The 24,290-nt window shown below is 43.2% G+C and overlaps 1 protein-coding gene across 3 annotated transcripts in view; it reads right to left on the bottom strand.

Annotated features, from left to right (window-relative positions):
• Window positions 1–4,507: 4,507 nt before the first annotated feature.
• SLC14A1 (solute carrier family 14 member 1 (Kidd blood group)) overlaps window positions 4,508–24,290 on the bottom strand; it is a 33,719-nt gene continuing 13,936 nt past the window's right edge. For all 3 annotated transcript variants that reach the window (XM_067545625.1, XM_067545627.1, XM_067545626.1), the window contains 8 exons: window positions 18,972–19,134; window positions 18,046–18,235; window positions 15,234–15,362; window positions 12,885–13,077; window positions 8,831–8,978; window positions 7,841–7,975; window positions 6,138–6,187; window positions 4,508–5,178 (listed from right to left, as the gene is read on the bottom strand). In XM_067545625.1, the coding sequence (XP_067401726.1) occupies window positions 5,005–5,178; window positions 6,138–6,187; window positions 7,841–7,975; window positions 8,831–8,978; window positions 12,885–13,077; window positions 15,234–15,362; window positions 18,046–18,235; window positions 18,972–19,119 (1,167 nt within the window). In that variant the 5' untranslated portion in view covers window positions 19,120–19,134 and the 3' untranslated portion in view covers window positions 4,508–5,004. The remainder of the gene's footprint in view (window positions 5,179–6,137; window positions 6,188–7,840; window positions 7,976–8,830; window positions 8,979–12,884; window positions 13,078–15,233; window positions 15,363–18,045; window positions 18,236–18,971; window positions 19,135–24,290) is intronic.

Below are 24,290 nucleotides of genomic sequence, written 5' to 3'. Positions count from 1 at the left end.
GATGATATTTCTGTGTTAACTTATCTGAAATTAAAGTCTATCTAATATGTACAGTGAGGAATAGATGACTTAGAGGGACATAGTAAGACAAGTACCAGTGCTGTATTTGAGATCTTGTCTAAAGGCACAATTCACTGTAAGTTACATACAGAATCTTATGAATGACTTCAGATGCACTTGATTTCTATTTTTTTCTGATTGACTTGCTTCAATATTGTTATAATGACCCTGATTTTCAGCTGGTGTAAATTCAGATAACTCCATCAAAGTCAATACAACTATGCTGATTTCTATTAGCCAAGGAGAGGGACTTAAAATGTATACTCCATAGAACTCTGTGGATTTTGCAATTTAAATGAAATCTGGTCTTTGCCTTTCCTCTGTGGCTTTTACCTTCTCTGGGAAACAGATTCCCTTGACAAGGTAGATTTCAGTTCAAACAGTGAAAGCTAACACTTCCCATAGGAATATAGATATACAGAGATACATAAACATATGTATCCTGAGGACAAAATAGGAGCCAATCCAATACTCATTGAAGGGACCTGTTGACTTCAAAGAGAATTGGATTGGACTCTTGCGATTGGATTTTAAGGATGTCATCCTGGCCTCCAGGTCTGCATCCACAATACTGTGCCTTCAGCTAACAGTGATCATAGCTGCAGATGTGAATGCTAGCCCTTGTGCATCTAATTGATTGATCTGTGTAGCATTGCTGTAATTTAGATGCAATTAATTGCACATGCAAATGTGCACAAGCAAAAATAGATGTGGAGTTGTAAAATCAAACCCTAAATACTGCTTCAGACTTGGGTTAGTCTCCTAAAAATCTGGAAAGTCACTGATTTTACTGTTGTTTATCTTCACATATAACTTACTTTTCCAATCTCTTTTTAATCTATTGCTATATTTAAGATTACTTAAACATGCGTCTTTGAAAAAACTCTGACTAAACAGAGAAGGAAAATGTATATATGACACCCAAAAACCTACACGTGCTATTATTTATTACCACCACCAAATGCTGTGAAGAACATTAACAAGTAAAACATGGCAAATGGTATCATATTCAAGTGATTTTTGAGGCATTGTTCATATTTAAATACTGCGGTTTAAAAAAAATCAACAAGAAATGTGCAGGAAAATACTGCCTGGTCACCCTGAATGTTTCTCTTTTGATGCTTGACTTGTGGAAGACTTCTTTTTCTTCCCCAATATAATGAATCAAGAGTGTATTTATTTAATCTTTATTGTAAGAGGCCCAGATTCTGATACCTTTACCTGATAGATGATACCCCACTGAGATATTTATCTTACTGATTTCAGTGGGATAAATCATAGATTAAGGTACCATTATATTAATTGAAAGGGTATCAGATTCTGGCCTTGATTCAACCATTTCTATAAAAGTCTCTTAAATGTGAGATCCCTTATCTGGAATTGCCATGGGTCCAGTCTCATCTCCTAATGTACAGGGATACATGGCTCTGTTCCTGTCACTGGACAGTGGGAGATTGCTATTTATAGCAGGGAATCTACATTGCAGTAATCCACCAGCCATACTTACTGGCATAGAGGTTGGAGTAGCAGCCAAGTTGTAGCTTTCTTTGGGGACTGGCAGGGGTGACTGGAGGGGACAGAAGATTCTTTCCTCCAGTCTGGGAGAAAGCTTGATGGGTGAAATAATTTAAATAATGTAATTACTGCTGTTGAGGACATGGACGGAAGAGAAGCACCCTATCAAATTGCAAAGGGGAAATAATGTTTCTGCTAGTTCCCTTCTCTCTAATCCACAATTGCTAACCCTGAATGTTCAAAAATCATGTCAGGATCCCCCCCAAAAAAAACAAAAAACACCCAAGAGATTGGCTTCAAAAATCAGGAGATTAACAATATAAACTTGGGGGTTTTTTAATTTGCTTTCTGGTTTGTGAGCCTTGGGACAAGTTTTTAAGCTTTTCTCTCAAACGGTGACATTTACTCGATTCTGCTACAAATGCTTATTTTTCAGTGAAAGCTGAGAACCTCATGCAATCACTTAACTCCAGTAGCTGGGGATTTCAGAAAAACCCTCTGTCTCTGGAGTTATTCGTAAGTGAGGGGTTGGTGACACAGCAAGCCATTAGCTCATACCAGGACTGCAAGATGACATCTCTTTGTGGATGTTGATATTGAAGCTTAACATGACTAAAACAGCTCTCAATCTCCTCCCAAGCCCTCCCTGCTACCTCTTTTCTTGATCACTATGGACACCACCATTATTCTGCTTGTCACTCGAGTCTGTAACCTGGGTGTCAACTTTGACTTGGACCACTCTCTAGATCCTCACATGTGGACTGTGTCTAAGTCTTGTAGATTCTTTCTGCATAACATCGGTAAGATATGGCCTTTCCTGTCCATCCACACAGCTAAAATTTTCATCCAGGTTGTAATCATCGTGTCATGATTCCTGTAACATCCCTTCCTCCGGCCTTGACAAATGTAGTTGTGTCCCATTCATAGTCATTCAGAATGAGGCTGCAGAGACCCTTTTCCTAGCCTGCTGCTTTGACCGTCACCCCTCTGAGGCCTGGTCTACTTTACCGAGTTTTGTCGGCCAAAGTCAGCTTTGGTCAACAAAACAGGAGAGGAATACACACTACAACGCTCTTCCCGCTGACAAAACTCTATTCCTTTGCCGACACAATAAAACCACCTCAATGAGAGATGTAGAGATTTTTTTGCAGCAAAGTTAGATCAATACAGCATCAGTGTAGACACGGCGTTCATTACATCTCTGTAAATGGCCTCTAGGAGGTACTCCGCACTGCCCACTATAACCACTGTGCTCAGTTTGAACTCTGCTGCCCTGCATCCAGCTACACAGGCACGAACCCCGCTTCTTTCAAAGGCCCAGGAAGTTCTGAAATTGCTCGACCTGGAGAGGTGACACAGCTACTGCCCAGCTGAGTAGGCCGGCTCCTGGCAGCAAAGGTGCTCCTGCCTGGACTACAGGGGTAGGGGTGGACCTCCTTGGTCTGTGGGGAGAGGAGGCTGTGGGGGAACTCGGACGGAATCAGAGAATCAAAACAACGCGGACTCCTGCTCTCCCCGGCACTAGGACCGTAGGGGCAGGTAGGCAGGGTGCGCTTCTGCTGGGGGTGGGTGGAAGAGACTCCTGATGTGCTGCACAGTGCCAGGGAGGGAGGTGGGGGTTGATTTTGGGGTGTCCCCCTCCCCTCGCTTGTTTACTGGTCTCCACTGAGCTGGAGGTGGGAAGACGGGGGGACACCAGCTATCTGTGCACCCGCTTCTGCCTCAGGATTGGTTGCTTCCGGCTGCTGGCTGAACTAAGAGAGACCGTGTGCGGACACACTCGTTCCTCTTCTCCCCTGCCCCCACACACCTCTGTGGGCCTCTTGTGTCAGTGTTCAGCAATGCCAGCTTGGTCATATGACCAAATGCTATTTTAAAAAGTGATTTAACATGTTTGTTACTTTTCGGGAACAGCCAGCAATCATTACAAGGTTCACAGCATGGTGCAAACAAACAATGCCCATCTCAGCACACACCACAGCAACACACCGTATTGTGGTTCAATGTTAATATGCTCCTTCGAGGAGCCAAATAGCCTCTTATAGCTGTGTGTTCAACACACACGGCCCAATACTGAGCAGCAGTGCAGGATCCAGGCTTTCTGACAGAGATGCAGGGTTGAAGGTTATCAGGGCAATTGAGAAGCAGCTGGCAATCTCGTAGGATGCCCATGGAACGAGGAGATTGAGCAACCCGCATCACGTGCTGCTATACCTGCCCCATGAAACATTCCCAAAGCGCCCTGCCAAAGGTTGCACAGTGGGATAGCTACCCTCAATGCGCTGCTTTGTGGATGCACTCCACTCACACAAGGAGCACAGCGTGGTCATGCAGCTGCAGTTTAATTACAGCGGTGGCTGTACGTCGGTGTGACGTCATCAAAACATCAACAAAGCTCTAGTGTAGACCAGGTCTTAGCATCCCTCCACTGGCTCCCCCTTCTCTACTGTACCAAACATAAGCTACTTGTGTTCACTTTCAAAGCCCTTCCCAGCGTATCTCCACCCTACCTACCATCTTTCATTCAGTTCCAAGAAGCTGACTCTTGCCTGCAATCAGCCCAAAGTCGAAGCCTCCATGGCTCTCTTCTTACATTTTCAAACAATCTTCATGCTCTCTCCCATGGTGCCCCTCACATTGGGGAGAAGCTCCTTATAAACATCCACAAAACTAACTCATACTCCTCCTGAAAACTCAGCTTTGCTGTGTGACCTACAAACAAACCAACCTTGACAATGGCTAGACTCTTGGTGCTTGGAGACCATTGCTGATCACGCTGACCATTACCGTCTCCTTGTTGCCTTTACTCCCCTGTCAGTCTGTCTGTATCCATCTCTCATTTCATGTCTTATACTTAGACCGTAAGATGTTTGGGCAGAGCCTCACGCCATGCTTTCTGGTCCATGACTGGGGCTCCTAGGTGATATGGGAATACAAAGCTTTTTATTTTATTTTTTTTAAACAATAATATAAATAATAAGGGTGGAACCCATAAACCTGGATACCTTGCAAATTGTCCCATCACTGTGGTATCTGGGCACCTGGCCCATTATTAGGAATCCCATAATGGACCCACAAGGACTCTTCTCTTCTGTGCTCTGGATTCAGCTGCCATTATTTGGATTTTATGACTACATTTCCTTCTCCCAAGCCATCTTCTAAATCATCCTACCCGATTTCAAAGTCAGCCATGTTTTCAAGCATACGCATTCTTAAGTTCGGTATGGATAGGGGGCTGTTGAGGGTTCTTCTAACACAGCATAATACTTATGGAGGATAGACTAAACATACAAAATGGAGGAAAAGTTTCTTTGTTCAAAAGCAATTGACTAATTTTCTTTTAGCATTATTGCACAACTGTTTACCTCTGCTGGGAATCATACTGTGCAGCTACCTTATTAGGCACGAAGTATATCTTTGCCTTCTTCTTTACAACTCACAGCTGGTCATATGCTGCTTTGTTGTGAGGTAATACAGTCGGTTGGCTTCTGGGTAAGTGACTTTGGAGAGAGGTAACTTGTAGATGGCAGAGTTGTTTGTGGTTAGTAGTAGAAAGGTTAGTGCAGACAAGCAGAAAGGCCAGGTAAATGACGGTAATCCGAACTGAAAAAAAGAGAATATTCCTCATTTTAATTGGGCTGTGATCCTCCTTCACTTAATCCTCCAGCCTTAAATGTAATTCAAAGCTAGAAGGCCTGCGATGAGCCTTCTCAAAGTAGTCTGAACGTGTTTCTCAAGTGTGTAGCTGCCTCTTTCCTCTTCACCAAAGCAGAGCCATTTGCTTGTGGGATGGTAACAACATTATATGGATCTGTCACATACAATCAGTACAGGCTGCACAGAGAACGGTATATGGCTAAATCCTTTCCTCTATTACACCTAAGCAACTACCATGAGGTCAAGTATGAAGCAAGGCACAATTTGGCCACTCAGCTATCGAGTTGAATGCAGGAGCAGAAGGCAGAAATGTTTTAGTTCTGCCCCAGGTTCTTGCACTGACACCCTTTGGGGAGCTGGGCAAGTTGTTGTCGTCATTAAGACAAAACCCAAAGGGACTTGGCCTCCTTGCAAATCCAGTGGCACCTGGATCAATCTCTGGCTAAGTTCTGAACGTGGTCTACCTGGGCAAGTCACTTAGGCTTATATCCTCAAAGGCATTCAGGTGCTTAACGGTGGGAGTTAAGTGCCTAAATACTTTTGACGAGTGGGGCCTTAACGTCTTCAGCTGTAATATGGCTAATGACCCCTACCTTGTAGCAGTACTGAGGGATGATTATTTAAGGTAAGGCCTGCACTTTGAAGAGGAAAGGTTCTAAGTGATTAACAATGTATTTTAATGAGCACTGCAACTGTCCCAGGTGGCAAAACCTGTTCCAACTCTGGAGGGGTTGAGGGATGCTCTCTCAATGGGATGGCTCTGTAAGTATAACCCGTTTACGTCACACTGGAGATTAGGACACTAAATATCAAGTATTTCAATCTGTCTTCAGAAACACATCCTCCTTCCCTGTTTAGTTGACCCTGAGTTGGAAAGAAACAAAAGCACCACCAAAAATACTTACCACAGAAAAGATATTGGCCACAGTTGCTCCCAGATAGGCACAGAAAAGTGCTGTGGAAAGACAGACAGACAATTCTTGGTAAATAAGATTACTCACATTTCTGAGAAAATGAATAAGAACAGCGGTCTTGGGCAAACCCTACCACTGCACTGTCCAGTCCCCTCCTCCTGTCCTAGCCTCGTCATTCGTGACAGTATAAGGATTATTTCCATTTTGAACTCTCCTTTTCCCAGAGTGCGTGCTCCTTCCCACCATATAGAAGGCGGACCAAAATGTGCATCGCACTAGAAATGAAACCATGAAGAGCTCTACTCTACCTGGATTTCAGTAAAGCAATTCCACATGGGGAAATATTAGCTAAATTGGAGAAAATGGGGATTAATAGGAGAATTGAAAGGTGGGTAAGGAACTGGTTAAATGGGAGTCTACAACAGGTCATGCTGAATAGTGAAATTGAGGCTGGAGGGAGGATACTAGTGGAGTTCCTCAGGGATCGGATTTGGCTAATTTTCATTAATGACCTTGGATCAGGGTCTAACTATTCACTGTATTTGGGATCGGGAAGGAATCTCCCCCTCACTCCCAGGTCAGGGACACCGGGGCTTTGTGCCTTCCTCTGCAGCGTGGGTCACTTGCTGGTTTGAACTACTGTAAATGGTGGTGTCTCTGTCATGATGTCTTTCAATCAAGATTTGAGGACTTCAGTCACTCAGCCATAGGTTACGGGCCTATTACAGGAGTGGGTGGGTGAAGTTCATGAGATGTGCAGAGGTCAGACTAGATGATCATGACCCTTTTGGCCTTACAGTCTATGAGTCTAAGAGTGTGACTGTGGAAACAGTCTTTGGAAATGTGTCTGCTGAAATTGCAAGGCTGCAGCTCGAAGGCTGGCATGAAATGGAAAGCTCCGTTTCCCTCGTATCTGTCGTCTGTCTCCAGGACTCAGCCAGACTAGAACGGGATCCAGCGAAGAAATCAATCTTATTTATGTGCTTATTGAATGAGCAAAGGTTCCACTCAGAGATCACGAAACCTGACACAGAATTGCTTTATAACGCATGTGTGAAAGAACTCTGTGCTGTCTAACTCACAATTCCGCTATCCATTGAAATAGGGATAGTAAGTTGTGCAATGTAGTTTCAGGTAGAAATGGAGCTGGAGCAGTCTGGTTCGGATTGTTTCCAGAGTTTAGGCATGTTCATATCTGGGGAAATAGTCTGGGTCCATGCCTAGTTTCAGCTATACCAACATGACATGTTGAAGAGCATTGAATAGATACATTTTATACATCAAATACAAAGAGTCCTGTAGCACCTTAAAGACTAACAAATTTCTGCGGGCATAAGCTTTCATGGGCTGCAACCCACTTTGTGATGTATACAGACTAACATGGCTACCCCTCTGGAATTTTATACATCAAAACATCTATCCATAAGTCATGGAGTCATTTGACAAATAGCTCTTGAAAGGTGTTTCCTTCGGCTTGGCTGAAGACAAATGTATTCTTTTCATTTTGGCAGCATAAATTAGAGGGATGGCCCATAATCAACCCCTCTGGCTGAAATAATTCTCAGCCTTGCCTAAGTTCATCCGCAGACCTAGATGGGACCTTTGTGGCTTCACGCCTCTCTAGTGTAAATGCCTCCTGTATTTTCATGTTCAGAAGGAGTCACTCCAGTAATGGACACCCATCAGGTACATACCACAGGCAATTGCTAGCAGGTGGGTCTGCCAGGTCAGAGCGTAGAACATGCCCCCGATGGCGATGCATGCGAGGCAGCTGTTGTAGCTCCACAAGCCAGCGTAGATACTGCCAAAAGGGGCTGCTAGGCTCAGTGCTGTAAAAGAAGTCAGAGAAATGTCACCGCTGGGCTTAAGGGATAAAAAGCAGAGAACTGGAATGAATCAGATTTGTAAAGGGCTCAGTTCTGCCTTCAGGATAGCAGGCATCACTCCCAGTGGGCCAAGCTTTATTTTCACTCACACTGGTGCAAATCCAGAGCAACCCCACCAAAGCCAGTGGAGTTACACTGGACTTTCCCTGGGGTGGCAGAGGACCTCACTGGAAGTTGACGAATGAAGGCAGATTTGGACTGTAAGACCCAGATTCACAAAGGTATTTAGGTACCTAACTCCCATTGATTTCAGGGGAAGTTACCCATCTATGTACCTTTGTGAATCTGGGCCTAAATGCTTTCTCAGCACCCCCACATTTCAGAACCACAGAAATCTCTCATTCTTCGTAGAGCTGGTCAAAAAGGTCAGAATATTTTTTTGTTTTAATTGGACCTTTATCAGGGAATAACACTCATGTTTTGAATGAAAGAATTGTTCTAAACAAAATTAAAAAAAGAAATTTGAAAAAATTTGTTTCGTTTTGGTGGGAAAAAATCATTTGCTTTCTCTCTCTCTACTGTTTGCTGGGGAAGATGGGAACTAAAAAAAATATGAAAGTGGCTTCCCTTCCCCTCCCCCACTGCAATGAAATGATATTTTTAAAAAAAGAAAGAACTCTTGAAATTTTTCATCACAAAAGGAAAACTTTAACCTAAATGTTTTTTCATTTTTTGTCCAAAAAGCCATTTTCACCAGAAAAAACTGATTATAGATTGCAAATGTGTCCACCGCCTTTAATTCTTTTCATTCAAAGTGATCATATAGGATATCTCTGAGAGAGAAATAGTTTGTAATACCTGCCAGCATCCCCACCGCTGATCCGATTGCAGCGTGCAAACAAATGAGAGGAGAGGAGATGACTAAAGCAATCAAGAAGATGCCACCGGTCCAGGGGTTATCACAGCCATACACCTGACCGACGCCGACTGGAATGGATTGTAGTAGCTACAGACATTTTTAAAAGACAGGTTAGCATATATTGTTTGCAATGGTGTGGTAGCCATGTTGATCCCAGACTCTGAAAGAGACAATGTGGGTGAGGTAATATCTTTTGCTGGACCAAGTTCTGTCGAGGTGTTAATGCCCACTTCATTTTAAATAGTTTCTTGCAACGTGTGTTAACATCTTATGCTTAACAATCAGTTCTACCTTGTATTTAGCTGTGATGCTTGGTATGTCTACATTTCAATTAAACACCCCTGGCTGGCCTGGGTCAGCTGGCTTGGGTTTGTGGGGCTGTAAAAATGCAGTGCAGATGTTCAGGCTTTGGCTGGAATCCGAGCTCCGGGATCCTGTGAGCTGGGAGGATTTCAGAGCCCAAACGTCTACACGGCAATTAAACAGCCCTGCAGCCTGAATCAGCTGGCTGGGGTCAGCCATAGGTGGTTAATTAAGGTGTAGACATAGCCTCTGATTACCTTTCCCAGATCTGAGGAAGAGCATGGTGGAGCTTGAAAGCTTCTCTCTTTTACCAACAGAAATTGATTCAATACAATATATTATCTCACTCGTCTTGTCTCACAGCTTGTTATATAATTTATTTTATTTTTCTGAGCATACAAACAAAATGGGGATATCCCACTGTAATTACACAGGTGTTAGGAGGAAATTCTCACTTCTAGGGCCTCATGCATCTGTGAGGATGGCATTACTAGTGCTTATGGAATGGAGTAGCAGATATGGTCCACTCTCATTTGGTGGTTCCATGAATCCACAGTGGACTTGTACCCCCACTTATGGAAAGGTCCTGTGCAATTCAACAGGGATGAAGCCAATGGGATTCAGTAGAAAGCCCTCCAAATACCTATAGAATTTAATAAAAATGCCAAGCTGTTTCTATGCTGTGTAGCTGTAACCATGTTGGGTCACAAGATATTAGAAAGACAAGTCGGGTGAGGAAGAAGCTGCTCTGTGTGGCTCGAAAGCTCGTGTCTTTCACAAACCGAAGTTGGCCCAATAAAAGATATTATCTCATGCAACTTGTCTAATAACCTGTTTATAGTTTGCTTAAAAAAAAATCAGCCTACAAAAATCTATAGCCTGGATATAGTTTTCTACTGAATTCCATAGTAGGATCCAAAACACCTGTAAAAATGTATCTTAAATTCTACAGGGATTTTCCATAGTGAACGGCAACACGCCTCCCCCATCTTCTTCCTTTAATCCCTGTGATGAGCCGTGTTAATTGCACCACTGAAATTTTTAATCAGGAGGCACAGACGATCAGATTTTGAGTCTGTGATGGGTCTTCCTTTATGCAGCAGATCTTCATAGAGCCATAGATTTTAAGACCAGAAGGGACCATTATATCATCTAGTCTGCAATCCTCTCTTTCACAGGCCATAGAATTTCATCCAGTTACTGCTGTATTGAGCCCATTAACTTGTGTTTGACTAAACACGGTCTTTAGGAAAGGCCTCCACTCATGATCTGAAGCACTTTCCTTAGTAGTTTGTTGCAATGATCAATCAACCTCACTGTTAAGAATTTGTGCCTCATTTGTAAGTTGAATTTGTCTAGGTTTAACTTCCCGCCATTGATTCTTATTATGCCTTTCTCCCTGTTAAAGAGCCCTTTATTATCTGACATTTTCTCCCCGGGAAGTGACATACATCACAATCAAGCCATCTCTGGATTTTCTTTTTGATGAGCTAGATGGAGTGAGTTTCCTAAGTCTCACTGCAAGGCATGTTTCCCAGGTAGGTCACCTGCTGCTCTCAGTCCTAATGCAACTGCTTAAATACACACTGTGCTGTTGTAGAAAAAACACCAGAAATACACAAATTCCATGTAAAAGTCTATGGAAGAGTTTAATCAAAGTGGAGCTAAACAGTGGAGTATTTCAAAGCCGGTCTCAGGCTTTTCCAGTGCTTACCACCAGTGTGTGTTCTGAGGTGGTCATCCCCTGGCTCTCTCAGGGATTTTAAATTGCATCTGGTAGCCTGGGGCCTGATCTAAATCCCATTCAAGTCCATGGGCGTCTTTCCATTGACCACGATGGGAGTCGGATCATGCCCAGGGTCCCTAGAGTTGAACAAGGCTGTTTGTTGTTAATCCCTCCCCTGCCCTTGCATTTCAACATTCTGGATCAGCATCTCAACATTCTTTGGCCTTTTGTTTCACCTGCACAGGAGAGAAATTAGCCTAGAGTATATAACCCAAAGCTCCTTTCAGACCCCCTGTCAACTTCAGGCTCTGCAACTTCATACTTATCAGCCTCCTTTCACTTTGCGACAATGCAATTATTTGAGGAATTCTATTCAAGATTCAGCCTTCTGGCGTGTCTTGACACTGCTGATCATAACTCTCCCTCACTTACTCATGTTCCTCTTATTATCCCACAGCGTCTTTTGCTCCGTGCAAACCTAATCAAGGGAAGTGTTAATAAGTAATCCAGAAGCAAGCCACACAGATGGTGAGCTTTGGTAGTCACTGGTTCAAAAGCACTGACAACTTTCACGTTTTTCTGCTTCAGTCTCCGGATTTCCTTTTATGTATTAGATATTGTAAGGCAAAGTCTCCAGCCTAACACTTTTTCCACGGCTGATATCATGTTCAGATATTGATAACAGAATCAACTGAAATCTGATACTTTGGCCTAAAAAAAAAAAAAAAGCGGGGGGGGGGCGGGGGGGGAGGCACCTCATTTTAATGAACATTAGTTCTATGGAAACTATTCTTTCAGTCTGTTGGCAGAAAGTTTATAGTTTTGGGTAGCCAGCAGGCATTTCCAGATGATCTTCTCTTTCACCTTGCAAGTCACGTTGTGAAGATAAGAAAATGCTTCTAATTCCTTCCTTTAAAATTAATAAATCTCCACTGAAGTAGGGTTTATGTGGTCTCTAATGAAGATATTTTCCAAGTAAAGGCCCCAGGCCAAATTTCCGGCTGTGGTAAATGGGCCTCAGGCCATTCACTTCAAAGGAGCTTTGCTCATTTCCATCAGCAGAGAATCTGTCCCTACTCTTATCGTCCTTGTGCACCCCGAACTCTCTTTGGAGTCAATAGGTGTTTGAAGGGTGCAGGGAATGCAGTGTTGGGGAGGTAACTAGCCACGTAGTGTAATTTGCAGTTTAGATCTGGTTCCATGGCTCTCATTTGATAATGTGCCCTGACGTGTACTTCATTTTATTACTCCACATATATTTTACATTCTTGTTAGTTAGAAGCTTATAAATACCATCTATTATCATTGGGTTATTTTTTTCTTCTCCACTTGACAAAAGGTTGATTTCCTTCTCCCATCTGTCCTAACTTTAAAATTGAAATGGCCATTTCTACAAACTTTTTTTGTACATTGGCATTAATTAATGATGGCAGCACAACTTTGAAAAGAGCACTTGGTTAATAGTAGAGAGACCACAAGAGTATAAAACATTGTTTTTGTGTATTGTCTATAAAAATATCTGCATATTTGCCTGTATATGAGCTTCTAATGATCCCATCATGGTTATGTCTGTGCCAATTTCTTAACAGAAAGGTGATTTTTTTAAACTTAATACATTATATCAATCATACTCAATACAGAGGTTTAATCCTTGCATTACATGAAAATTTGAACATAACTATGGAGCCATGACCAGTGTCTCCATGGAAAAGGATAATTAGAATCCAGAGAGTTTCACTGACGATTATAGCACATACATTCAGGTCCAATTGTAGCCTAAAATACTTGGCAACTTATGAAAACAGAGAGTTGCCATAGTACAGTACTGCATATCTGTTACTTGTTACCATATAAATACAGAGTTGTATTATGGGGCTGTGTCTTTGTCACGTAAAATAGAAGGAGAAGGCTCTTTATTGGCTTACAGTGTAAGTGGAGTGGAATGTTTCTTTAGTGATTCTTACCTTTGGCACATCAATGTTGGACCAGGTGATATTAGGCACGGATGTTGCAGGTTGAAAGAGGATTGTAGGGAAGAAGAGATTGTAGTGTCCAGTGGCAGCCGAGTATAAAGTCAGTGCCAAGTTGAAAGGCAGGGTGAAAACAGGAAGATCCCACCTACTGAAGATTGAGCCTAAAGCACTGGCGAAAACCGGGCTGAAAGAGAAGAACAAAATGATCTCATTAGAGGCTTCTGAAGACGAATTCCTCAGATCACTCAGCGGAGCAAAAACTATCCATTATTCTGACAAATAATTTAGGAAATGCAGAGTCTTCATGCCCTGTGGTTTTTGTTAGGAACTGTTTGAGTTCCAGAGGTCCTTCTGATACAAATCGGATTTATTTTAGGTGACCTTGCATGTCCCACATCCATACCGGTACATTGCAATCAGCAGTATACAGATTTCCTCCCCACTTTCATTCCCCTAAAAATATTTAGGGACAGCTCTTCAGTTTGTGTGAACTGGCAAAGCTCTGTTGACTTTGATGAAGCTGATTTACACCGGCTGAGGAAGTGTCCCTTAATTTATTAGATCTAGGGAGAGGCCCATATCAGACCAGACCCAAAACTTGAGCTGTGAGAAAGCTTGGATTCTATCCAAGCTTATGCGTTGGGATCTATAATTAAAACAGACAAAGCCTATGACTATTTGAGTTACAACAACAAAACAGGTTATAATTCTCCACCTGATCTTCTTTTCACAAGAAAATCTAGGTGTTTCTGCTCTTTCCAGCAAAATGTTCTGGGTTCAAAAGACTGATTACCAATTTGCCTGGGCAGTTCATTGTTTGACAGGCAGGTAAAATATCATTAATCATTTTCATTATCGTCAGTCATCATGGCTAAAGGCAGGTGAGTAAATTTTGTGCCTGGGCTGGTAAATTTTTTATACCATTTTTACAATTCCCATTTATACGAGTAAAATAATAAATGAAACAATTGTGGTTTACAACGCCAGGCAAAGGGTGAAAAATGATATTGCTGTTCACATTACAAGGAGCAATTGACATACAACCATATGGTTAACATTAGGACATTGAATTCATTTCAGTTAAACATGAAATTTACATGTAAATTGTGAATTTATTTTTAAAAGGATTAATTTAAAATGTATAAGGATAAATGATGGTAAAAATGCATAGCTTTGGAAGACAATACATGTGTACTATACTCCTAAGGGAATTCTGTGCCAAACCCCTCCCTCCTTCCCCCCAAAAAACAACAAACAAACAAAAAACCCCAACAAAATTCTGAACACAATATTTTAAAATTCTGCAAATGTTGTCAGTAAATAAATGTGGAGGCTCCAGGGGAGCACAGGCCACTGGCCACATGGAGGTGGGAGATCATCCTGCAGCTCCCCCACCTTGGATGTGGACTCAGCAGTGAGGCTGCAGCTGACATGCCTGACCCAGAAACACCCCGGGACCCTGCCCCAGGCACACCAGGTGCAGGCTCCGCCTGGCAGGATCCAAGTGTGGAGGGATCCAGGCGTGGGGTGAGACGGTTCTGGATGGGGCAATATGAATGTGGCTGGCTCAGTAGGGGATCTGGTGCAGGGGGGATCTGGATGCAAGGGCAATGGGGCTCTGCAGGGGAGTCTGGGTGTGGGGGGAGTGGAACTTGGTGGGCTGGGTGCAGGTGACTTGTCGGCACGGTCCAGGTGCAGAGAGGGAGAGGCTGGGTGGGGTTGGGGTCCAGCACTGATGACTGGACAATAAAAATCTGCCATAGAGAAGTGGGAAGAGCAGCAGGTACTGCTGGAACCTGAAAGAGCACTCAGGAATGGCTCTGGGGGAAAACGGTACTGGTGGCTCCCCCACCCTGCCCCAGTCACCCCTTGAAGTGTGGCCCCCCCGTCCCCCAGTCAGCCTCCCAACCTTGAATCCCTGCTCAGCTGGCAAGGGGATGGAGGTGGAGAGAGCAGCAAAGCAAAGCAATCCGCAGGGGACATGAATTCTGCATGCTCACAGTGATGCAGAATTCCCCCAGGAGTAGTAGTTGTAGTGTGATTTTATAAGTTTAAAATCTATGCAAGACAAAATATAAACAATCAATGTCTCTGGAAGAGAAGGAATCAGAATCGAAGGTGCACCTCAGTTCCTTGTATTCTGCCTGGGGCACATAGGAGTCTAGTCTCCTGGGGTGGAATACCTTGGTTTCATTTCCGTTGTTGGGCTAGTGTGTGGGTGTTGGCAGCCAGTGATATGCAGGAGGTCAGACTAGATGACCTGGTGGTCCCTTCTGGCCTTAAACTCTAGGACACAGAACCGTTTAGCTTTTCAGAGAAGACTAAAAGTGTGTGACTTACCACGTCATGGATACAAGAGCAACAGGCAGTAGAAGCCACCAATAGAAGTTTCCTTTGTCAGAGAATACTGCTATGAGCAATCCCACCAGGACCCCGTTATAGCCATGCAGTCCTGCTGCTATGGCCGATCTGTGGGAGAAAGACAATAGATTTGAAGGGTTTTTTGGGGGGTGAAGACCTTGTAAATGCATCACCACCTAACCCTGTCCCTTCACCTGCAGTGAATTGCTGCTCCCTGTGCCGGAATGTAACTTCCAGGTGTGCTGTGGAATTATACCAATGTAAAACCAGCGTGAGAATCATCAGGCCCTAAAAGTCCTGGTTCCCAGGCCCTTACTATAATCGCTTTAGTCTTGTGGTTAAGGTACTGGACTGATTCTTGGGAGACCTGGATTCAAGTCCCATCTACGATACAGGCTTGCAGGTGACTAGGGGGAAGTCAAATAACTTCCCTGGGCTTCTACTTCCCCATTTGTAAAGGGGAAAGTGATACTTTCTTTCTCCCACCCTTTGATGGTCATGTTGAGTGAGAACATAAGCTCTTTGGGGCACAGATTGTCTCTTATTATGTACAATGCCTAGCACAACAGGCACTTGATCTTGATTGGAGCCTTAGGTGCTACTTGTGATGGATTGGCTGAGCAGTGATAGGGCAGCGTTGTGACTTTTCCCCCTCCTGTTGAGGAGAGGGGTACGTCATCAGCAGGGAAAGATTCTGCAGTCGTGAGAAGGGGTGGGTCACAGAGGCATTGGGAGGAGCCTGCTGCTGGAGGCACTTAGGGAGAGGTATTGAGACCCACCAGGTGTTAGGGCCCAGAGTATGAGCAGCTGAAGTGCCTATAGTATGAGCTGCAGTGCAAGTACAGCTTTGGTACCCCAGCACTCCAAGCCTTCACTGGGGGCCAGCATTGCCATCTGCTCACACATACTATTCAATAATAGCGGCAGCCCTTTGGTACAGTTGTGAGCAACCACAAAGAATAAGTTAGGACAGATCCTTAAAGTATATTCATTTCTTTAGAGCTCATTAATCCCCAATGCAATAAAATCAAAAGATGCATACCGCGTAGCACCTGCAAAACCAAATACAGACTAAAACAAGATTTGCCCCAAATAATAACCCCCCCTTCCCCTCTTAGGCTGAACAGCCCCATGCTTTTCAAAGCTTCCCTGTAGTAAAACCCCAAGAAGTGCTGTTCCCTGGGTGAACATATCAGGTCTCTGTCACATTGAACATGCATCTGCGCTGAGACAGGACTAGCTAACACGGACCACAACAGCAGTGAAGCCATAGCAACATGGCTCGTACAGCCCCACCCAGAACTCTGAAGCCAGAGCAGTTAGTTTTTTACTGTTAGTTATTCAAGCTGGCTAGATCAACGCTAGAATTATCGAAGATTAGGGTTGGAAGGGACCTCAGGAGGTCATCTAGTCCAACCCCCTGTTCAAAGCAGGACCAACCCCAACTAAATCACCCCAGCCAGGGTTTTGTCAAGCCAGGATTTAAAAACCTCTAAGGATGGAGGTTCCACCACCTCCCTAGATAACCCATCCCAGTGCTTTACCATCCTTATTGAAAAGGTTTTTCCTAATATCCAACCTAGACCTCCCCCACTGCAACTTGAGACCATTGCTCCTTGTTCTGTCATCTGCCACCACTGAGAACAGCCTAGCTCCATCCTCCCTGGAACCCCTCTTCAGGTAGTTGAAGGCTGCTACAAGTCCCCCTTCATTCTTCTCTTCTGCAGACTAAACAAGCCTAGTTCCCTCAGCCTCTCCTTGTAAGTCATGTGCTCCAGCCCCCTAATCATTTTCATGGCCCACTGCAGGACTCTTTCCAATTTGTCCACACCCTTTCTGTAATGGGGGGCCCAAAACTGGATACAGTAATGTGGCCTCACCAATGCTGAAGAGAGGAGAATACTAATGCTCCTGCTAATGCATCTCAATATTCTGTTAGCCTTCTTGGCAAGAAGGGCACATGGTTGACTCATATCCAGGTTCTTGTCCATTGTAATCCCCAGGTCCTTTTCTGCAGAACTGCTGCCATCTAGCTAGTCAGACCCCAGTCTGTAGCTGTGCATGGGATTTTTCCGTCCTAAGTGCAGGACTCTGCACTTGTCCTTGCTGAACCTCATCAGATTTCTTTTGGCCCAATCCTCCAATTTGTCTGGGTTACTTTGTATCCTATCCCTACCCTCCAGCTTATCTACCACTTCCTCCATTTTAGTGTCATCTGCAAACTTGCTGAGGGTGCAATCCATCCTCCAGATCATTAATGAAGATGTTGAACAAAACCAGCCCCAGCACCGACCCTTGGGGCACTCTGCTTGTTACTGGCTGCCAACTAGACATCAAGGCGTTGATCACTACCTGTTGAATCTGATGATCTAGCCAGCTCTCTATCCATATTATAGTCCATTCATCCCACCCCTACTTTGACTTGCTGGCAGCTAGCTCAGGTTTGTCTCTACGTGCTGCAGTCATGGCTCTGATTGCAGTGTGCACATATCCTAACTCCAGGGCTTGTTTTGCCTCAGTCAGGATTTCAGGAGCACGGGCCCTGAAGTTGTAGGAAAAAAATTATATCTTGGTAAAGACAGCATTCTCCAGAGGTTATGTTTTAGAGTATAAGAACCTATATAAGAATAGATTAGGATACACATTTTTCTTTCTATGGATACGTTAAGCAAAGACAGTACTAGCTACTGAGCACATCAAAAGGGCAAATGTTTGAATGTAGATCTTATTTCTCACTTACCACAATATTTTAAATATCAATTGATTTTCAGGGGACACAGGCCCAACCTACCTGTCCTGGCTCAGAAGAAGCGCTGTTAATGTTGAGACAGCTGTTCCTAAACAGCCTGTGAGAGTCCACCAAGTATTCTGGACAAGGAACCCAACGATCATGATAAGCCCACTGAGTGGGTTATTGACGAACATCACCTGGGATGTCCCTCGCAGGACCCAGTCGACAAACTGAAACGGGAGCGGCTTATCTGAAAGAGATCACATTGTAAACACTTGGTGAATGAGATGTTCTGTCCAGGGTGGTTTTCTTGAAACACGGAGAAATGCAAGGACATCACACTGCTTGGCAGCAAAACTGAGGCATGCATCAGCGAGGTTGCAAAACCTGACTCAGATTTTATGATTGACTGTACAATGGGTTGCAGCTGGAAAGCTAATGGATGAGTAGTGCAGCTGGTAGCATTCCCTATTCTAAAGCATATGAGGCCAGATTCATGCAAACTGGCTTACTTATGATTTCTACATCTTGGGTGGCAGATTAGATATCTCACTGCTGATTTTTCGAGGGATATAAACCCATGGATGCAGGATTTAACTTCACACAGGTATTTAGGCATGATCAACATTAGTCTGTGGAAAGGAAGAGGAGCATGATAAGGAATTATCCAACATTGAAATAAACATCCTATGTTAGGCTCACAGGATGATAGGCACTTCTCTGTAGAGGGGCCAGCACAAGGGGATGAATTTCAGCTTATGCACCCTCTGGACTTGGGTGGTGGATGAGCCTCCTGCTGGCTCTTTGCACCAGGGTGCATTTTCCCTACATTGTAGGAATGGTTCAGTATTATCATTTCTGTTCTGCGGTTTGTTGAACCAGATCATCCTTGAATTGCTTAACACAAGTGGAACATGCTGGTCGCTGTTTATTAGCTACAGTGCTTTTCTGATGTACTCGGATTGGCTCAGCTGAAACGGGCTTACCTTGAAGCCACTCTCCAAATTCTTTCATGTCTCCTGTGAGATATCCAAGGGCTTTGCACACTCGCCTCCCACTTTTCCTTACTGGATTCTGCTTTTTTGTCTTCTTTTCCTCCTTCGGGTCTACCTTAACTTCAACACTGTGCTCCATGGTTGCTTTCAGAGCCTTTGGAAGAATTCAGGAAAGATAACAATACATTATAATGCCCCAGTATGTCTGTTGTTTATTCCTTTTGCTACATAGTATTTACTGCGCACTGACACTGGGAACATTTAGAGAGAAGGTGGCCTGTTATGGAAATATCTGCTCTTCATTAAAGTATCGCTATACATTGGATGAGAAGGTCATCTCCTTTTTCCTTGTTAGGTTCTCTGCGGTGTCCCCCACCACAATACCTGAAGTTAAGGTTTTCATAGATTCATAAATTTGAAGGTCAGAAGGAGCCATGGTCACCTACAATGACCGGAGGTGTAATCCAGGCCATAGGTTGTAGCTGAACCATAGATTACTCCTGAGTGAAATACTATATTCTAGAAAGAAATCAATTCTTGATTTAAAAGGGTGAAATCATGGCCCTATTGAAGCCAATGGGAGTTTTACCACTGACATCCATGGAGCCAAGATTTCATCCAAAGACTCCATGGGATGGGGAAATCCTCCACATTCCCGGGGAAGCCGTTCCAATGGATATGTACACTCACTGTTAAACGTTTTTTCCACCTTATTTCTGGTTTGAATTGGTCTAGCTGTTTCTTCCAGGCATCAAAAGTGAGTGCTTAAAGTTAGGCGCACATGTCCGTATTTAATCACTTAAATGAAGTCAAATTCAGCGAAGCACAAAACACATGCTTAACTTTAAACATGGGCATAGTCCCTCACTCTACTACTCCCTTGCTTAAATATCAGCTTGTGCTTATCTGATTGGCTGAATTAGGGTTTTAGGTGCAGATTCTCAAAGATACGTAGGTGCCCAATTCCCATGGAGATCAACGGGAGTTAGACATCTAAATACTGGTGTGTTCTGGGCCTGAGTGCCTGCTCAGCACTTAAAGAGCCCAGGGGCTGAAGTCGTTGGATCCTAACCACACACACCATTTTTGAAAATCTTGGCTGAAGTGCTTAGGGAGCAATTCCCCATTTAGCACCATGGGCTCAAAATCCGCAGCGCTTTCACTGGAATTCTCTCACTGTTTGGAGGGATAGGACCAATCCAGGCCAATTGAATAGACATTGGCAAACTAAAGCAATATCTGTTCCGTTCACGCAATTGGTGAATTATTGCCTACCTAGGAAGCAAAATGTAGTAGTGCACCCTTAGTGGTGAGACTGAGTAGATTGCATCATATTTAAACTATATTTCACACACAAATATTGTAATGAATCCATAGACACTTGGGGCTGAACAGTCAGCGTTATGTTACACTTGGTACTTCATGGCCACAGCGGGGATAGAACTAACGCTTCAAAAAGTACAGGCCCCTATTAGTTCTGCTAAAGGAGAATCTCCCTTAGCTGTAGCGGTTTGGGGCCTATAATACACAGTTGAGCAATTCTGACACAGTCTGGAGGAACACACGGTTACATGCGCACACTGGCCGTTTACTGCCATATGCTACTGCACAACTTTGAAAAAAATATGAACATCAATTTTTGCAGACAAAAATTTGCTTTATTTAAAAAAAAAAAAAATCAAAGCTATGCTAGCGTAGGTGCCTCTCCAAAACAAGTGCAGACGTGATCCCTGCCCAGAAGAGCGTACAATCTTTCTTCAGGTGCATGGCCCAGTAAATAAGGGGTATCAACAAACAAGTAGGGAGAATGAAAAGGAAGAAAAACGATGACAATAAGATGATCTGGTTGCTCAGTGCAGCGCGGCCTGTACATACATATCTCCATGGTTCCATTACTCTTTTTTGTTTAGCCTTCCTCACTTTCTTAGGCATAACAACTGCAGCAAATGCTTTATGTGTATTTAAATCTTTCACTTCAGAATGGGGGGTGTATATATAAATAAAGTATCAGAATTTTCCACCCGAGAAAAGCGCTTGTCTGCCCTGGTTGAATGTACTGGCAAATGACTCAGCATTTAAAACAAAAGAATGATTTTTTTCCTGTTAATTATTATGAAAAAAATTGGCTAATTCATAAAACCAATAGAAAGTGTGTTTTGGGTTTGGCAGAAAAATGTAATCTGTATTCAGTGCTTAGCATTCCTCAAATGCTTCCTTGCATTCTGATTGAGTAACTAGGTATTTGCTTATATGATAAACCTACTGATAGGGTTATTGATGAACATCACCTGGGATGTCCCTTGCAGGACCCAGTCCACAAACTGAAACGCGAGAGGCTTATCTGAAAGAGATCATCTCATTTACAAAGTGTTTACAACGTGATCTGTACAGGACGGCTTTCTTGAAACACATGGAGAAATGCAAAGACGCGACACTGCTTGGCAGCAAAACCGAGGCATATATCAACGAGGCTGTAAAACCTGACTCGGATTTTATGATTGCCTATCCAATGGTTTGCAGCTGGAAAGTTAACTGAGACGTAATCTGGAGATGTTACACAGTAGGGAACCTGGTCAGGTAAGTTGTACAGTATAGATGAAAACAGTACATGCTTAAGACCTTAATTCAGCAGATCACATGCTCAACTCTCTGTACATGCACAAGTCCATTCCTATTCAGTAAGGAATTTAAGAATGGGCTTATTCCATTTAAGTCCCTTTTTTTGGCTTCAGTGTTTTGCTGAATAGGGGCCTAAATTAATTGTGAAATTTAAAACGTTATTGGTGCTTACAGTCTATGCAGAACCTACCCCATGATGAAAAACATGAGCGGAACAGCTTCCACTAGTTCAGCAATGTTTCCTCTCTTTGTTCAAAGAGCACTTGCCCTGGGATCTAGATTAATGCTGGCATATTAATGCTTTAGTCTTTGTGAGAGGTGACATGCTAAACAGAAGAAAGTGGGCGTGGATGCTAAGAGGACCAGGTCATTATGGCATTAGTTAAGTTGTGTGTTCTGAAACTTTTAAGGGGACAGTCCACTAGTTTTAAATACAGTTATCATCTTATAGGACAAGTTCTGCTCTCCACTCCACAGGTGTAAATCTGGAGGACTTCATTGAATTGAGCAGAGTCGCTCTGGATTTTCATGGGCCCAATGGAGAGCAAAAATAGGCCCAATTCTCTGTGTGGGGCACTGAGGCAAAGGGAAAATGAGAGGGTGGACGTTTGTTTGGATGTGCACCTCCACCATCCTAGCCTGAACCTCGTCCTCGGAAGAAGGCTGCATTAAAGCTATGCCTACCTGTTCTTCCAGAATATCCAAGAGCGGCACTCTTGCTGGGAGATCTGGCGAGTGTGATGGCCAAAGATGGTGCTTACACTCAGATTCGTTAGGCCTGGGTCCAACAAGAGAAGAGTCTGTCGAGAGCGGACTACTGGAGAGGTCACAAATATCGCTCAGAGAACATCCGTTCATTCTTCCTAGCATTTCATGTGTGATAAAGGGCAAGCATAAGGAAATCAATAGGAAACATGCCCACAGCAGCATGGCATGTCAGAGGCAGAGTTCATGCTTAATCTCAGGAAGGATCATGGGATTATTAAGGGCCACATCCTGCTCTCATTGATTTAAATGATGCATGATCACTGCCTGGGTTCCAAATTTCTGGTTTATTCTTGTCTAATGGCTCATCTATCAAAATAGCTACGTAATGTAGTCTGGCTTTCTTGCCAGGATATTAGCAGTATGCTTGCTGCTGGAGGATAGGGAAAACAGCTCGTTTTGCCCAAGAGTCTTTTATGATTTGGTCTTTATATTGTTATAAATAAATATATTAAATGAAGAAGAAGAAGAAGAAGGAGGAGTATCCCTCCTTCCCCATCAGCAAACACCCCTGACTTAAAGGACAGAGCTCTGTACAACCTGAAAAGGTGTAAACTAAATTGTTATGGCTCCATCTGGTGCTCAAAGGAAAGCTGAAGTGAGATCTGACTCATTGAAAAATTGAGGCTGAGAGACCAGAGGTTTTTGAATCTTTTTAATGAAACTGAAGACTTACAGAGGTGTTCATTGTGGTCAGATACTATAAAGGTAATTACATGAAATTTTATCCTGAAAAAGGTACGCGTGGGGTCACATTCTGATGCAGGTTACATGGGGGTAAATCTGGAGTAAGTCTCTTGAATTCATTAGTCCAGCAGTTGTTCCTTTAATAGCATATTTATTTATTAAAGTTAAATACATAATTTCTACTCTTCAAAAGATTTTAAAAGTTAGAAGTGGGGGAGGAACTGGAAAATGTACATCGGGGTACAATTCTGCAGTGACATGTGACTGGAATAATTGGCTTCAATTTCTTGTGTCTCTGAATGTCATGATTCTGTGAAAATTTTGTTTTTTCCAGTTAAGGGTTAAATTCTATTCACAGTTATACCACTGTAAATCCAGAGTAATGCCATTAGTCTCTATGGATTTACCACATGTGCTCCCTATTGGTTTGGTATGAAGTCATTTAAAAAAAAATCTGCTGGTTGATCTAAAATAAAAGTAGATGAGCTAAGGAATATTCCTGAAGCGTATTTCGTGGGAGTTTCATTTTGAACATGATACAACTCCACCTATGGGTCTGCTGCACCTCTTATTCCTCCTGGTATGCAGCTCAAGAGTGATAGTGCATTTACAAAGCCATCAGGATGCAAGGAACTTACTACATCAAATTCTGATCTGTCATCACAGAGTTACTCTATTTACTGCTGATTAACACCTGAGAATGAAATCTGGTGCATTACCCAGTGATTCCAACTGGTTATTTAAAAAGACTCCCCTTGCCTTGAGATTTTTGAGCTGTCAGATAAAATCTCACTGTAGCCCTGAGGAAGTTATAGCTTTTAGAAGAGCAATACTGTTTAGTTAAAATATTTCACAGTTGTAATGTGGAGCCTATTGGAAGAAAAACCTACAGGGAGTTTCTGACGTACAAAAATTAAGCTGTAGCAGTGATGCTTCTGCAGTGAATGAGAAGCCAAATTGATTGCTCTGTCTCTCATCTATCTAGAGCCAGTAGGTCTTACAATGCACAACGTTTATCACCATCTTCCAAAATCAGGCCAATTCCATTCTGCTGTACTTTGGAACCATAGCATTCTGCTGCCACCGCACCTATGCCACTAAAGCTGAAGAGCAGTGAAGTGGATGGTGGGGTTTGAATCCTGCAACATCTGGCCTGAGCTGTAAATCTTGTTTCACATATTGAAATAAAATGGTACATCTAGTAATCCATTCATTAGAAAAGGGACATTATAAACACAC

Source organism: Emydura macquarii, unplaced genomic scaffold (assembly GCF_026122565.2).
Source record: "Emydura macquarii macquarii isolate MOO-44397 ecotype Brisbane River unplaced genomic scaffold, CSIRO-AGI_Emac_v2 contig_1045, whole genome shotgun sequence".
Lineage (NCBI taxonomy): Eukaryota > Metazoa > Chordata > Testudines > Chelidae > Emydura > Emydura macquarii.
Note: the sequence above shows the minus strand (reverse complement) of the source record. Positions and strands in the feature narration are given on the sequence as shown.